The following is a 16,619-nucleotide window of genomic DNA, read 5'->3' as shown; positions in this document are numbered from 1 at the left end:
AGCCTTCTCTTTTTCTTAATACTTGTTGGGAGAGAAGTATTGTTTTCTGGTTGAGATGGTGAAGAACTTCTTATTTTGTTCTGCTTTTCAGAGCATGCCGAGTTCTGGTTCAATAAGTGTGAGGGCTGATCATGTTTTTGCTATTGTCAGCCTGTTCATTGCTTTAAATCCCCTCATGTCCCTTCATTTTTCCAGGAGCTTGAGATATTTTAGGCATTCCCAGGTGTCTAGTTAACCTTCAATGTTGCATGACTGTCTGACAATATCTGTGCACCTTTTAATCCTCTGTTTTAATATTTCTTAGCACAGAGTTTTATGGCATGGATATCAGCTTGGAAAATGGATGGTGGGGGCCTAGAGGTTTTGCTAAGTCAAAATTAGAGCTTTTGACTTCTGTCCCAACTCCATGTTTCATTTTGGATCTATCTATAATCCATAATATTAACCATAATAAACCCCTATATTTCCAGGGTGTTTTTTCTTCCATACATTTCTCCTTTTTAGGATTTTATTATGGCTTTCTTTTAGGTTTTATTTCATTTTTTCTGGATGTATGCATGCAATGGTGGCAATCTCAGTGCCACCTTGCCTTTTGGGCAAGTATGCGTTGTCCATCTGATGTTAAAAACATGCTAAACTTTATAATTGTTTAAGTTGGCCTTGTGTTTTTTTTTCTAAGGTTTCTGACCACTAAACTAGAGCTCGAATGTGAGCAGAGTTTGTTTAAACAGCCAGTAGGCTATTTTTGCATCTATACATCATATTTTAGTACAAAATCTTTGACCCTAACTTTTCACGACTTTCATTTTTAGTTTTGTTGTTTTGTCTACATGTCCCAGGTGAGCTTTTGGTCTAGTGTTATTCCTAGATATTTTGTTTCCCCAAAGAAAGTTTTTTAAAGGATGATTTTAGGTTAAGCATCTTCCTCTTTGTAAATTATATTAGTACGTTTTTGTTCAGATCAACAAACAGATCTAAATTTGTTACACATAAACATAAAATTCAATCAAGGGAAATTTTTTTTCATTTTTTACAGTCTCATCAACTGATTTTTTACAATTAACCTAACCTATATGTATATGAGTTGAGTTTAGGCCTATATTTATTTGCTAAAATATTTTATTACCTATTATTAGTGATTGGTTTGGATTTAAGTGTCCAAACGACAGTTGGTGGCGGTTCTCCTTTAATGTCTGCAGTTATCTTCAGAGTCTGGCCAGATGGAATGGATTTCTTCTTAAGGTTCTTACGATCAATATGAGGAGCCACTAAAAAGTGTAACAAATCATTTAATAACACAATTTTGATTGACTGTTTATTTATTTTATTTTTAAGAAATACTTACAGAAACGAGGCTTGCAGACGACAGATTTTGAAGAGTCACTGTGAGGTCCTGGTCCTGCTTTGTTGACAGCAACAACTCTGAATTCGTATTCATGCCCTTCAAGGACATCAGTGACTTTACCACTAGTTCTGAAAAGGAATTAATTAGTTAAAAATCTCTTTAAAAACAAAAATGTTAACTTTGTTTTTTAAACAAATAATTAGTTTATTTTCTTAATGTCGTGATAAAATATTTATAGACATTAAATTCATGGCATATTAAGCTGAAATCTCTTACCTATCACCAGGAACGGTTAGCGCGTCCACCCAATTTCTTTCATCTTTATCTCTCATCTGTATAATATATTTCTGAATAGGAGCACCGCCGTCGTTTGAAGGAGGAGCCCATTTAAGATCGACAAAGTCCTTGTCCCAGTTTTCAAGTTGTGGCCTTCCTGGTTTATCTGGAGGATCTGGAATAAAAAATGACAATTTTGTAAATGTTATTCAATTTATTATTTTTATTCAAAATTGTAGAAGTCAAAGGTTTTGTGAAAGCTTACCGAATGGATTTTTTGCGATAATCGGTTTCTCAGTTTCGAGCTCTTCCGATTCTCCTTCTTTGTTAACGGCCTTTACTCTGAATTTGTAAGGTTTTCCTTCTTGAAGGCCAGTGATGTTTGCTTCGGTACCGTTAGATTTTCCACAAGGTATCCATTGTCCGGTCAACGGATCCAACTTTTCAATCTCATAGTAGTCAACCGGAGATCCTCCATCGTCTTCGGGTGGTTTCCAAGATAATTTGCAACCATTTTTGGTGACATCGCTCACTTCCAATGGGCCGCCAGGTTTAGCAGGTTTGCCCATGATGGTTAGATCGAATTCCGCTTCGTCTGATCCAACCGAATTAGTCGCCTTTATTGTATATTTACCGCCCATTTTTCTTTGTGCTTTCAATGCTGTTAATTTAGTATTGTTATCGATTGTGTCAATCCTCAGCTTATCAGTAGATTCTAGATCCTATTCGATAAAATAAAATAAACATAATATAGACATGTATCAGGTAATGTTTTTGTAATTATTAGTTAATTATTCTGGTGGACTGAAGCTCAATATTAAAAAAAAAACTACTACTCAAAAATTAGAGAAGTACACTTTTTTTTAAGATAAAATATATGCTATCTATGCTTGTGCGATAGAATTCTGGTAGAAAGATCTTCATAAGATCAGATAGCCAAGCGGCCCTAAAACCATTACTAGAAATAGTTGGTGAATGCATCCAAAATCTCCAAAACCTGGGGAAACACAAGCTGATGATATCTGGAGTACCATAAGGGAACTTTGGGTAATGAAAAAGCAGACATACTGGCCAGAGTAAGACCTGCAAGGCCATCAGGCCCAGAACCGAAATCAAACAGATCTCAGAATGGATCTACAAAAAACCCAAAATGAGAAATGGATGAAATCCAGAGGAACCAGACAAAGTAATAGATTAAAAAACCACCACTAAAACTGGCCAACGCATTGTTACAGTCAGGGTAAAACTCTAAGTAGTGATAGGGATATAAACCAGTCACTGTCATCTACACAACATGTATATATTCCACGAACACCATATTTGTAAATTATGCAATAAACGCCACCGATCTCCGAATGAGAACCTATCAATGGAAAAATAAACAAACCCCAAGAAAACAAATTGCAGCAACAACAGTCCATCAACTACTTCAAAGCAGGATTGAGTCAATTGAACTGGGAGAACTGGGAAAAATACAATAAGCTGCAGTGCTTGGGAAATATCAAACCCCCATCATCATCACCTGCCTGGTGATGTTAGTCATGCATATGAAACTCCAGGATGTAGCATTGATCACCACCTTTGTATAGCACAGGGAATGGCAACAGAGCAGGAGGAAAAGTACTCCTTTGACCGTGTTTATTCCATTATCATCCTGAGATATTTGACTGACTAGAACCACAAGCCTCTGTTTTATTATGATTAATTTTTATTCTCACAGGAGCCTGACCACTATCTTGTACATCAAAAGTTCATTAGCCTGGGACAGACTGGACTGGCAACAGAGTACAGGGAAAGTATGCTTATGCTTTGCCCTTGTTTTATGGTCCATTATCATCCCAAGATATTTGTACTCATACCACAACTATTGTGTATATCTTATGATGATTAATTGTAGTTTTCCAATGGTTGCCCTTCCCACAGGGCACTGCATTGTTTAGCTTGTTTACTATAATATCTGTCCTCCAGGAGGACGAGTCTAGAACCATATCATCAGAGTATTTTGTTGTAATATAGGAAAAACAGTAAGGGTCCAAGGAACTTGGAGGAACCCCAGCAGCAATGTTGCTTGGTTAGAAAACCTGGATTATTTTAATTTGCAGGTTATGTAATGAAGAGAAAGAAGCTGTCAGCCATATCGTCGAGTACAAAGCACCCGCTCAATAAAGACAACCTAGGGTACCAAAATGACCCGGGAAAAAGAATTGACCTAGGAAGGCAGGAACTGACCTATTTCTCAAAATAAGAGCATCAATTGAACTGATGTAAGGAACTAGGAAAAGAACAATAAGCCAAAAGGCTGCCCAGTATCATAATCATTCTATGATATTTATTTTACTAAAAACTGTACTTACTTTGTCTTTGAAACTCCAAGTAATAGTTGGTGGTGGCTCACCAATAACATTTACATCAATTAAAATCATCTGTCCAACTTTGAATACTAGTTTCTCCAGGTTTGTTCTGTCGATTCTCGGTTTAACTAAAATGTAAAAAGAATAGAAGTATTGAATCTTTTCAGTTTTGAATAAGTCGATGTTAAATATTTTTTCAGAGTGAGTGGCCAGTTAAAAGAAACCTTACCAAATCTTGCACGAGCTGTATGTGGGAGTGTTGCTTCACTCGGCTCACCTACACCAGCCTTATTGACAGCACGGACACGGAATTGGTATTGATTTCCTTCTTCCAATTTCGGAACTTTTCCTTTTCTTGTATTGCCATGGATTTCCACAGCTTTGACAAATTTAGGGTCATTTTTGCCTTTGTATTCAATTACATATCCTTTAATCACAAAATAGAATCAGTAATAAATAAGAGGAAAAAAAAACGAGCGGTGGAAGTTTAATAGAGCTCACCAGTAATCGGAGCTCCTCCATCTCTGAAGGGTGCATCCCATTTGAGTTCAACCATGTTTTCATCATAGTCAACAATCTCTGGAAGGCCTGGAGCCGATGGCACATCTAATTTTCAAGACGAATTGATTAGTCAAGGCTGGAAGTCAATAATTATTTTATTTCAATGCTTACCATAGGGATTCTTGGCGAGTACGGAAGTGTCAGTTTCAAGTGGAGTTGATTCTCCCTCTTCGTTGACAGCTGCAACTCTGAAGTGGTATTTCTTGCCCGGTTCCAGACCGGTGATTTCTTGTTCGGTTGTGTCTGGATCGACAAATCCAGCAGGGACCCAACGTCCGGTTGAAACATCCATTTTTTCAAGCATGTAACCAGTCAACGGCAACCCTCCGTTATCTTTTGGTGGTTTCCATTTCACTTTGCAACCCTCTTTATGAACATCGGTCACTTCTAGAGGTCCTTCAGGAGGACTTGGTTTATCTTTAAAAAAAATTAATGTTTGACAATAGTTTTCCAATTAATTTTGAAAAATGAAGAGAAAAAACATATGACAAGCCTACCTAAGATGTTAATTTCAACATCTGCCTCATCTCTTCCGTTGCAATTTTCAGCGATGATTGTATACTTTCCAGAATTTTTGCGGGTTGTGTCTTTAATGAGGATCTTAGTATTGTAATCTTCATTTTCAATTTTAACATGATGGTCGTTTTCAAGTTCTTTGTTGTTGAAAACCCATTTGATAGTTGGTGGAGGTTCACCTTTTACATCAACGTCCAATTTAACAAGTTGGCCATTGCGAACAGTAACCTTCTGAAGTTTGTCTCTATTGATGTGTGGTTTAACTGGACAAATAATTATAAATTATTAATAACTTGAATTATCAATTGAATAATGGTACAAAAGATAAGCATGATGAGGGCTCTAGATTTGATGATACATAGTTTCATTTAAAATCTCTCTCAATTAAAATCTTCTGAAGATCATAAGAATGAACAAGAAAACAAGAACAATGCTCAATTTTGAATTTATAAAAAATATTTCTTTTAGCTTTTGCTTTTGCTTTATTGTTGAAGAAAGTCTAAGCTATGACAATCATAGATGCAAATTGTATATATTGGGTTGTAAAATTTCATTTGTATTTTTTAATAAATAGATTTTTTCCTCTGGAGTTTTTGAGTGTTAAAAAGTCAAGATTACGTTTATTTACTAAAAACATGCCTTAAAGGAAAAAAAAGAAAAGGAAAACACTACCTGCCTTTTAAATAAGGAATGATATTGTCCACAAGAAATTTCACATCCAGGGAAAAACAGCATACCATAGAAAAATTTCAGACTTGCAAATTGTATACCCAAGTCGTTCGGTGCCCAAATGATAAATCTTTTACATGAAACTTTTTTTCTTTTTTTTTAAATATCCACCAGTAAAAAATTCACAATTTATTAAAGAAAAATGATTCCTGTTTGCCAAACAGTATTAACAGTCTGCTGATGATTCCATCCCTAAATAATACCGTAAAGAGAGAACAGTTTCCTCCAGCAAGATAATTAATTATTAATCAAATGTAAAAAAAATGCAGTTGTCCCAGATAATGTGCCAGAAAAAGCAATGCATGAGTGGCAAAAGAGATCATACAATGCATTAAAAATTTAGGATCTTTAATGCCTAAAAGTATAGGCTGTAATAGAAGCCAAATGTTTGCAGATTATTAATGCTTAAAAGCTTGGTCTTTACAGATCATTTCTGCCTATCATCAGTGGTTAAAAAGCTTTTACAGACTGAAGATGGCGAAATGCTGAAATGTGTCTGATTTAACCCAGTGATACAACCTCTGTTGGGCCCCAGGACATGGGGGTGTTGAGGGCAACAAGAGAGCAGACGCCCAGGTAAAGGGCTACTATTCCACTGATAGTTCCTGAGCCCTTCTGTGTCATAGGGAATCACACTAACTTGAGTACCTTACACAAAAGGGCAAAATTAGGAAGCAGTGGAATTAACTCAACAATGGACACAAACAATCCAACAACATTCTAACAAGTTTTGGAAGGAAAGAAACAACAGAAACAAAGGAAGCAGGAAAAACTTCGAATCCTGACAGGATTCTTGACAGCACACTGCAAACTGAATGGTCATCTGAAGAAGATTGGTATAACAGAACATGGCACCTGTAGATTCTGCAAAGAAGCAGAGAAGATACTGACACACCTGCTAACAAACTCTGGTGCCACATTTGCCCACAGGAGGAAGTTTTTGGGAATGTACAACATAACCATAGAAGAAATTCAACTACTGAAGCATGGCCTAATCAAGTACCTTGGTGAACTAGGACTCACCGGTGCACTATAACTACAGAACGGATCTGAAAGGGTGCAGTATATTACACACCCCAAACATTACGTCTACATTTACAACCCATCGATAGGCAGACCAAGATTGATTGGTAACAACTGAATTTCAGTTCTATTACAATACAGATATGGAGAAATTTCACTGATATTGGCTTATTAAAGGGCTGACAAAGAGCTACCATCATTGCTGGTGCTTTACCCTTACAAGCTAGATGCATTTATGTAATTTCATGCGTCATTCTCTCAATAAATGTGTTATTTCCTAGTTTCCACACTGCTCTAGCCTCTTGTGGTATAATAATTAAAATTGAAGAATTTAATTGGTATTGACCCAAAATTAAAAATTTGATATTTTAAAAATTACAATATTGATACTTACGATTTCTTGCTTTTGCGACATGTGGTTTGCAGGCGTCACTGGGATCTGATGGTCCAGCTTTATTCACTGCGCGAACTCTAAATTGGTATGTGTTTCCTTCCCTAAGACCAGTAACTAATCCCTCACAGGCAGGTCCCTATTGACAAAAATGATCAAAACAAAGATCATTATCGATAAATGTATAATAAATAATTAAAGGAGACTTACATCTGTGGTAAGGACCTCCTCCCAGGTTCCTGAGCTCTTGTCTCGTTGTTCAACTACATATCCTGTGATAGGAGCACCACCGGTTGATTTTGGTGGATTCCATTTAAGCTGAACTCTATCAACGTCCCAATCAACTGGTTCTGGTGCACCAGGCTTGGACGGTATATCTGTAAAAATTTTGTATAAAAATAATTTTGAATACTTTATAAGTGTAAAGAACTTACCATATGGATTTTTAGCCAGTGTAGAACTTTCTGTATCTAAAGGCTCACTTTCACCTTCGTCATTGATTGCTTTGACTCTAAATTGATAACTGTGCCCTTCTTGGAGCCCTTTGACGTCCATTTCTGTGTCTGATGTACGTCCGATCGGTACCCATCTCCCAGTCGATGTGTCAAGTTTTTCAATTTGATATGCTGTAATTGGTTTACCGCCGTCGTCATCTGGTTTCTGCCATTTCAGTTTGCAACCACTCGCAGTGACATCTTTGACTTGTAGAGGTCCTTTCGGTTTTCCAGGAGCAGCTAAATATAATTTATATTTAAAACCATTTTCTAACATTTGAAAGTACTATAAAAATAAATAATGAATAGTTGCAACTTACACAAAACAGTAATTTCTACTTCAGCTTCATCTGAGCCAGAAGCATTTACAGCTTTGACGACGTAAACTCCATTTTGGCTTCTAGCGATGTCATTTATAGAAAACTTAGTGTTATAAGGAACATTTACAATTTCAACATTTCCCGTGCTTTCAACCTATAAATAAGTCTTTCTTTACTGACATAACTTATAATGCAAATATAATACTTAATATTATCAAATGAGTAAAAAATATACATCCACTAATATTATTTGGATAAACTGGAGGAAGTATTTTGCATTTGAGGGTAAAGTACGCACATTGGGATTTGTTTTAATCTGTTTCTACTCTTCCATTTGCAGAACCATGGTTCTAGTACAGAAATGGACTTGGAAAGTTCAAACTACTAGGATTGAAGTTTGCAGAGAATGCTGCTATATTATCAGCAATAGTAATGGTGAGCAGGTTGGAGTGTTGAGGGCAATCTGCCAAGTATACGATGAAAAGTAATGGACCTAGGATTCCTTGAGGAACACCTGAGAGGATAGAATGAATTGGAGTTTGAGAATCAGTAGGTAACGTGGAAGAAACCACCAAATAGATAAAGGGTTTGTTTTCATTTATTTTTATTATCCATTTACAGAACCATAGTGCTAAGGTAAGGAGGTAGTCTTGGAGGTACCAAGGTTTGCAGAGAGTTGAATCGACAGCAGTTAGGGTAAGTGTGTTAAAGTGTTGAGAGTAGTCGATTGTGTATATGGTTAAAAGTAACCTAGGAATGCTTGACGGACAACAGAGAGGTTGAGGATAAGTAGATAAGATGGAAGAAGCCGCCAAATAGGTAGGATTTCAAAATGAGGTAGAGTTTCAGCAGTAAACTCTGGTGCCATATGAGACCAACTGCCCGGGAGATGCATAAAAAGAGAGAGTAAAACTGCTTATGTTCAAGGGATGTTGTGATGACATCTACTGCATGATAAATTTTGTGGATTATCATATGCATTTTTAGCCAGTGTGGAACTTTCTGTACCTAACGGCTCACTTTCACCTTCGATAGCGGAAGGTTAGCAGAAGAAGAATTTTTAAGGTTATTAGACTGTAGGTTAAAAAGGATCTTTTTTTCTTNATATATAAAAAGTATAAATATTTACCTCTTTCTGTTTGAATAACCAAGTAACAGTTGGTGGTGGTTCACCTCGGATGTTGACATCATATTTGACTGATTTTCCAGCTCTAAGTATTATATTTTTAAGATTGGTTCTATCGATTCTTGGTTTCACTAAGAAAAAAAAAAAATACAAATATAAATATGCTAGGTTCATGAACTGTAATTTAAAATCACGTACATGCTTTATGTTTAACTTTGTGCATATTGGTTGAGTCCGACGGCTCAGAAGGTCCAGCTTTATTAACAGCTATTACCCTGAATTGAAATTCTGCTCCTTCCTTAAGGTCTTTAACTTTTCCAGAAGTCACATCACCAGGAAATTCACCCGCAGGCTCCCAGTCGGGCTTGAACCTGAAATACGCCATTATAAATTGACTGCTTATAAAACTTTTTAAACCAACAAACTATGGTGAAAATTTAAAGAAACTAAACTAATGATGCTGCTTTCAATGTAAAAATAAAATAATTTATTTACACCCGTACCTGTCTTTTTTCTCAATAATGTATTTTTCAACTGGTGCACCTCCATCGCTCTTAGGTGCCGTCCATTTAAGATCTACACTTTCGTTATCATAATCAGTAATTTCAGGAGTTCCTGGCTTAGTAGGCTCATCTATTTTAGAAAAAAAAATTATGTTAAAAAAATTCGATTCAATATTAGTTTAATTTTTACCAAAGGGATTTTTGGCGATTATTGCTTTTTCGGTGACAAGTGGTTCTGAGTCACCCTCATCGTTGATCGCTGTAACTCTGAATTTGTATTCCTTTCCAGGGTCTAAACCGGTGACAATCATTTCTGGTTCGTCCTTGTCTCCGGATACTTTTCCGACTCGCATCCATTTTCCAGTTTCCATATCGTATTTTTCAACTTCATATTCTTTGATTGGACTTCCACCATCGTCTTGTGGCTTCTTCCAGTTCAACTTGCAACCTGTTTTAGTAACATTGGACACCTCGAGAGGTCCTTCTGGTCGACTTGGTTTGCCTGTTAATAAAATTAATAAGAAATATTTTCCACGTTTAAAATTTTTTAAATGTTTTATTTACTTACCGAGGACAGTAAGCTCAAGACTGGCTTCATCTTTGCCATTTTTGTTTTCCGCGAGCAATGTGTATTTGCCTGTGTCTTTCCTTACTGCGTTGACAATTGAAAATGTAGTTTGATAGTCGATGTTTTCTATTTTTATCCTCTCTGTATTGACCAAGGGAATATTTTCCCTCCAGGACCAAGACAAAGTTGGTGGAGGCTCTCCAATAACGTCGACGGTCCATTTGTATGTCCGGCCAGCTTTGATAATTACACTCTTCATACCCTCTCTATCAATTCGTGGACGCACTGAAATATTAAAATTTTAGGATTAATATACAATTTTTTCAAACATTTTGAGATACAGAATAAAGGTTTAACAATAGTTTAAGTGTGTTACTTACAATTTCTGTGTTTGCACAAATGATTGTCGGTTGGTTCGCTAGGTTCACTAGCTCCAGCTTTGTTGTGAGCTTTTACACGGAATTGATAGACCATGTTTTCCTTAAGGCCTTCAACTTTAGCGTCACAGGAATCATTCTCAGTCTTGGCAACTTCTGTCCATTCGACAGAAAATTTGTCTTTCATTTCGATTGTGTAAAACAATACCGGACGGCCTCCATCGCTAGCAGGCTTCTCCCATTTAAGGCATACACTTTTATTGTCGTAATCAATAATCTCAGGCTTCCCTGGTTTTCCGGGTTCATCTAAATTACAGATTTGATTTATAATACGATTATATTTTATAAGTATAATAATTTAATTTTTTTAATATGTAAAATTATACCATAAGGATTTTTAGCCAGGATAAAATCTGTTGTTTCTAATGGCTCAGATTCTCCTTCTTTATTGACAGCCTTAACTCTGATTTTATATTTCTTTTTTGGAGTGAGACCGGTCACTTTAAAGTTGCCTGGGCTTTCAGGTCCAGCCTGCAAATCAACGGCAATGGTATTTACATATGTACATGAAAAATGATCAATAATAGAAGTTAATTACTTCTCCAGCTGGGACCCATCTTCCTGTGTCCATGTCCATTTTTTCAATGACATAGCCTGTTATTTCCGAGCCTCCATTGTCTTTGGGTTTGTTCCACGTTACTTTAATGTGATTGGCTCTCACTTCAACTGGCTCGAGATTATATGGTCGAGATGGTTTGTCTGTAATCAGATACCGAGTTAAATCACTGACGCATTACAACTATACAGTATTATAATTAAACCTACCTAGAACAACAACGTCAGCAATACTTTCACAAGTTCCTGAACTATTTGTCAATAACAGTTTGTATTTGCCGCTATCAGCTCTGACGACTCTTCGTATAGTGATGACTGTATTGCATTCATAAGCATCAAGCGTAATTCTGAAAACAAACTTTAATTTATATGTGTACTTTTAATTTTAAAAACTATGTGTGGTGTGGTAAGGATGTGAGCCAATCATTTGATATGTAAGGGGTTAACAGGCAGCGTCTTCAACTGCATGACATAAACCCAATACCTTAATGTTGAAGTTGATCATAATGGGGGATTGGTAGAGAAGGTAAGATTGAAAATGACAAAGATGAGGGGGGAATGAAAAGATCATTTACAGTGGAATTTCAGGTATCAGGATTTGGCTAGGTTAGTAACACAAATCAGAGGTGTGGAGATGGTTACTAACAAAGAACAGAGGTTGATTAGTATGCCTATCAGTTTGTTAGCTGTCTTGTGACTGTAGCTCAATTTTGCCATTTTAAGTTGCATATGTGTTCCAAGCATTTGCTTCTGCAGATTTGCAGCAGGAAGTGAGATTTGATTCAGTTAGTATTTGGTGTTTGAAGGTAAAAGACACATATTGGGATTAGAAGGTGGTCTTGGAGGGATCAAGGTTTGCAGAGAGGATTGCTGAATCGAGAGCAAAACTAGGGCTGAGTGTGTTAGAATGTTGAGGGAAGTATGTCATGTATACAGTGAAAAGTAATGGACCTAAGATGCACCCTTGTGGAATAGTAGAGAATATTAAACGGATGAGAGAGGTTGAGGATCATTAGGTAACATGGAAGAAGCTGCCCAACAGGTAGGATTTTATTATGAGATAAACTGGAGGTAGTATTTTGTGTTTTGAGTATAAAGAGCTCATATTGGGACTCGTTTTCATTGATTTTTATTTTCCAATTATGAAACCATGGTTCCAAGATAACAATGTGGTAAGAGGATGTTTTTACGGATTTTGGTGGTTGTGACAAAGTGGGATGTCAAGTTGTTCCAGTACCGTATTCATTTAGTTCTTTAGTCAGTCTTCTTGTCAGAGAAATCTTTAAAAAATCTAACCTGTCATTGTCAATTGGAATTTCCTTTCCATTCAACTGCCATGAAACTTCTGGAGGGGGTTCACCACCATATTTAATATCATATTTGATGACTTGAGTTTTCTTCACTACTTGGTTAACTAACCCTTCACCGACAATGAATGGTTTAACTAAAACATACATAAAATAAGTGTCATTCTAAAACTGAATACTGTCATACGGTATGGTTAAAATGATAATTACCAAATCTGCATTTGGCAATAATTGGTTTTGTTGCATCGCTCGGCTCACCAGGGCCAGCTTTATTAACTGCCCTGATTCTGAATTCATATTGAGTCCCTTCTTTCAATCCATCGATAGTTGCTTTCGTTAGATCTCCATGAACGACTTTCCCTTCTACCCAATCTTTGCCAAACTTTTCCTATGAAATAAATGACAATTTTTTAAAAGTGTTTTTTAAAATGTGTAAAAATTATGTCAAAATAATTTTTGAGTGGAATTTTTCCTCTCTTGAATTAAATAATGTTAGTGATTTTGCGAGAATTGCTTACTTTGTATTCAATTACATATCCAGTAATCGGCGCACCGCCATCATTTTCGGGCTTATTCCATTTAAGATCTGCATGATCTTTATCCCAGTCAACGACTTCAACATCTCTTGGTTTGCTTGGTTCATCTAGCAAAAATCAGTTAAACATGGATTACCTTGGTTCAAATTATTTGTAAAGATTCTATTCTTTTGGTTAGAATTTTTTTTTTTTTATTTTTAAGAAGACAATATATATCAAATTATATTTACCCCAAGGATCTTTAGCCAGTACTGTTTTTCCACATAAACAGGGCTCAGACCCGCCAATTTTATTCACCGCTTGAACTCTAAATTTGTACTCTTTCTTCACCACCAAGTCGGTGCAGTTATAAACTGTCCCTTCTTCCGGTTTTACATCAGCGATGGGATGCCAACCGCCTATGAACAAAAGTAATTTTCAATGCACTAGTCTAAATTTGTTCATGGTTTAACACTTATTTACCTTTAACGCTTAAATCCTGCCTTTCAATGACGTATTTCATTAAAGGTGCTCCACCGTCATCAACTGGTTTGTTCCACGATATTTTGCATTTGTCTTGGAATATGTCTGTGACATCGACATCCCTCGGAGGATTAGGCACATCTGAAAAGAAAACCTTCATGGTTAATATTTAAGTTTATTAAATAAAAATTGTGTTCTTTAATAAAATAGCATAACAAAGTAGGAAAAGGAGTAATATTATAAACACAAAGATGATGTACCCCTGCTCACATATGATGACCAACAAACTGCATAAGAAAACACAAAAAAAAAAATTAATTAAAAAGTCTACAAAGACTAAGGCGTTTTGACATAACAGTAATGGAAACAACATTCTCTCTCCCACCCTGGCAGATTCATGTACAAAATATGACTTTTGAGACTCATAAGATACAAAGAAATAAAAACCAGGAGAAGTAGAAAAAAATTCTGCAGAGCTTTAAAATAAATGAGTTGGCTATTAAGGTGCATGACAAAATGAGAGGAAAGGAACTATTTTGACATACTTTCCCAAGTGTCTATGGATCTTTGAAACAAAACAAACCACAAGTTTCAGGAAAGGGCTTCAACATGGTTTACTGATGGATCAAAAACGGAACGGAGTAAATGTAGGGGGTAAGAAGGCCAAATTACTCACTACAATGAAAGATGTACAGATTCTCATAGTTTTGGACAGTCAGGCAACTATAAATATCTATGATTTTAGCTCCAGATTAGTCTGGGAGTGCCTAAACTGCCTAACGGACCTAGGGAAAGACAAGGTTACCTTGAGGTTCGGGACATAAAGAAGGAAACAAACAGGACCAACTAGGCAAAGAAGAAGCACAACTAGGCGCACTGGAGATGGTTCTAGACCAAGAGTTTAAAAATGGCTTGAGAAAGAAAACCTGAAGCACTGGACCAAAGCTCCAGTGGAGATATATATTCATAAATATCTCTAAAAGAATGACGAAGGAACGTCTTTCTTTCTTAGCGCAGCAGAATGAGAGGCACTAGTCTGTATACTTGCCACTTCGGTAAGACGATTCTGACACAAAGAGAAGTGCGAGTGAGGAAAATGATTAATTTTGTTGAAAAAGTACACAGTATAATCTTAATCATAGGGTTCCACAATACACCCATAAAATAATAATAATAATAATAAAATAATAATAACAAAGTAATCGATTTAAATTACATTACCTTGCATGTTAATATGAATGTCTTTGGTATCTTCACCTTGACCGTTTGATAATTTTATTTGATATTTTCCAGATAAAGATCTTAATGGTTTTCTTATTGTGAATGTGACTCTTTCTTCTGTAATTGCCACTTCAAGTTCTTTAACCGGAAGAGCTTTTCCATCCTTTAATAATTTAGCTTCTACCGGTGTCTGTCGGGTGCCATCAACTAACGGACAAGTTATATTAGTTAAATTATAATAGGGATAATTGCAAGTATGTTACTTACCGAGGTAAGGGACGTAAAATACGATCGGTTTATTCGCTGGAGATTCGACAGTATCTCCAAAGTCAATGCATGGTTTTCCTTCTCCTTTTTTGACATCGAGTTTACAAGATGAATTCAATTCTCCGGATTTGCACATGATTTCACCTTTGTCTGTCATTTCTAACGCTTTAAAAACGAGCTGATGTTTGCCACCTCCGAGATTTTTGATTTCAATTCTGTAAATAATAAGTAATTATTAAAATATTATTTAAGGTTTTTCTTTTCAAAGAAAATTTATCTATTGTTTAAAATTACCTGTCTGAAGGTTCGAGTAGTTTGCCATTATAATACCATTCGGCAGGAGCAGTTTGGTCTTGAAGTTCAATGTCAAAAACTAACTTCTCTCTTTCGATTCCAACGGTATCTTTAAGTTTCTTATTAAATCTGTTTTGATCTGGAATTAACGAATAAATTATGAATATTTTGAAACTTCAAACGATGGACAATAAAATGTAATAACTGAAATATTTACATTGTACTGTGATTTCTGCTTCAGTCTTATCGGCATTGGTAGAGCAAGCGAACATTCCTGCATCGGTAACTTTAGCATCTTTAATTACAAGCTTCCTCTTTCGTCCGTCTTTACTTATTTGTATTCTAATTCAGATAATTGTATTATAAATTTGTACCTTAAGAGCTGACAAAACTTAAGATTGAATACCTTTTATCTGGTTTGACCTCTTGTCCATTTTTCGTCCAGGTTACGTCACCAAGTTCATCATCAATTTCGCACAAAAGTGTAATCGTGTCTTTTTCTGTGCATTGCTGGTATTTGAGCACTTTCGTGAACATGTAAGGATATTCTGAAAATAAAATTGATTGTTGTATTACAGACCTGGTAATAAACAATAGTCCCTGGAAAAAAAAAAGTATTAATACCGGTGATTACTGCAGTTGTTGTTGTTTTTTCATCTTGTTTGTCAATTTTACAGGTGTATTCTCCGTTGTCTGACATTTCACAGCATTTAATCGTTAATCGGCACACACCCTGCATATCTTTCGAAATTGCATATTTATCTCCATCCTAAAATTTATGACAAAGAGGAAAAACATGAGCCAACTAGAAAATAAGATTACAAAGTGAGAAAAATTACTTGCACTGCAACTTACCGATAGTTTTGTGTTGTCTCTAAACCATGACACCACGGCCATGCTATTGTTGACAGTACATTCCATAGTAGTCTCGTGTCGTGTATATCCGTCGTACTTTTTCAATAAGGGCCTTATAAAAGAATACGCTGGAGGAGGTTCTGAAAATTAAATAAAAATGACTTAATATCTCATTTTCTATTGAACGTATTTCTTTTTCAGGATAATTTATGAAAGTGTGTAGAGTTTGAAATTATATTTTTTTACTGCACACAAAAAGGAATTTCGCTTATTATGTTTTAAATTTTTTTAAAATTCAACATCTTGCAAAGTTGGTGATTATATAAGTTATGGATAGTTTTAAGGCCGGCAACTAGATTGGTCAACGCCAATGCTTCTTACCATTCTTTTCTTTTCCTTCTTACATTTTATTCCTTCTAATTTATTTTTCTAGCATTGCAACCAATTAATTGCCAGCTTCTCGCCAAAATATACGTATAATA

The 16,619-nt window shown here is 35.8% G+C and overlaps 1 protein-coding gene across 1 annotated transcript in view; it reads right to left on the bottom strand.

Annotated features, from left to right (window-relative positions):
* LOC106670444 (twitchin) overlaps positions 1 to 16,619 on the bottom strand; it is a 112,524-nt gene that overhangs the window by 45,672 nt on the left and 50,233 nt on the right. Inside the window, exons 54-87 of the mRNA XM_024230437.1 lie at positions 16,138 to 16,277; positions 15,907 to 16,051; positions 15,689 to 15,830; positions 15,500 to 15,624; positions 15,283 to 15,421; positions 14,989 to 15,203; positions 14,722 to 14,928; positions 13,501 to 13,641; positions 13,269 to 13,436; positions 13,021 to 13,145; positions 12,713 to 12,890; positions 12,492 to 12,639; positions 11,406 to 11,542; positions 11,179 to 11,339; positions 10,967 to 11,111; positions 10,584 to 10,886; positions 10,204 to 10,488; positions 9,826 to 10,137; positions 9,636 to 9,765; positions 9,331 to 9,503; positions 9,136 to 9,263; positions 8,007 to 8,160; positions 7,627 to 7,926; positions 7,403 to 7,569; positions 7,196 to 7,331; positions 5,031 to 5,312; positions 4,645 to 4,950; positions 4,474 to 4,578; positions 4,202 to 4,399; positions 3,976 to 4,100; positions 1,887 to 2,343; positions 1,622 to 1,796; positions 1,346 to 1,473; positions 1,127 to 1,268 (exon numbers count right to left, since the gene is read on the bottom strand). Coding sequence (XP_024086205.1) covers positions 1,127 to 1,268; positions 1,346 to 1,473; positions 1,622 to 1,796; positions 1,887 to 2,343; positions 3,976 to 4,100; positions 4,202 to 4,399; positions 4,474 to 4,578; positions 4,645 to 4,950; positions 5,031 to 5,312; positions 7,196 to 7,331; positions 7,403 to 7,569; positions 7,627 to 7,926; positions 8,007 to 8,160; positions 9,136 to 9,263; positions 9,331 to 9,503; positions 9,636 to 9,765; positions 9,826 to 10,137; positions 10,204 to 10,488; positions 10,584 to 10,886; positions 10,967 to 11,111; positions 11,179 to 11,339; positions 11,406 to 11,542; positions 12,492 to 12,639; positions 12,713 to 12,890; positions 13,021 to 13,145; positions 13,269 to 13,436; positions 13,501 to 13,641; positions 14,722 to 14,928; positions 14,989 to 15,203; positions 15,283 to 15,421; positions 15,500 to 15,624; positions 15,689 to 15,830; positions 15,907 to 16,051; positions 16,138 to 16,277 — 6,322 coding nt within the window. The remainder of the gene's footprint in view (positions 1 to 1,126; positions 1,269 to 1,345; positions 1,474 to 1,621; positions 1,797 to 1,886; positions 2,344 to 3,975; positions 4,101 to 4,201; positions 4,400 to 4,473; positions 4,579 to 4,644; positions 4,951 to 5,030; positions 5,313 to 7,195; positions 7,332 to 7,402; positions 7,570 to 7,626; positions 7,927 to 8,006; positions 8,161 to 9,135; positions 9,264 to 9,330; positions 9,504 to 9,635; positions 9,766 to 9,825; positions 10,138 to 10,203; positions 10,489 to 10,583; positions 10,887 to 10,966; positions 11,112 to 11,178; positions 11,340 to 11,405; positions 11,543 to 12,491; positions 12,640 to 12,712; positions 12,891 to 13,020; positions 13,146 to 13,268; positions 13,437 to 13,500; positions 13,642 to 14,721; positions 14,929 to 14,988; positions 15,204 to 15,282; positions 15,422 to 15,499; positions 15,625 to 15,688; positions 15,831 to 15,906; positions 16,052 to 16,137; positions 16,278 to 16,619) is intronic.

This window comes from Cimex lectularius, unplaced genomic scaffold, assembly GCF_000648675.2.
Source record: "Cimex lectularius strain Harlan isolate CLEC.00 unplaced genomic scaffold, Clec_2.1 scaffold31, whole genome shotgun sequence".
In the NCBI taxonomy this organism is placed as follows: Eukaryota; Metazoa; Arthropoda; class Insecta; order Hemiptera; family Cimicidae; genus Cimex; species Cimex lectularius.
Note: the sequence above shows the minus strand (reverse complement) of the source record. Positions and strands in the feature narration are given on the sequence as shown.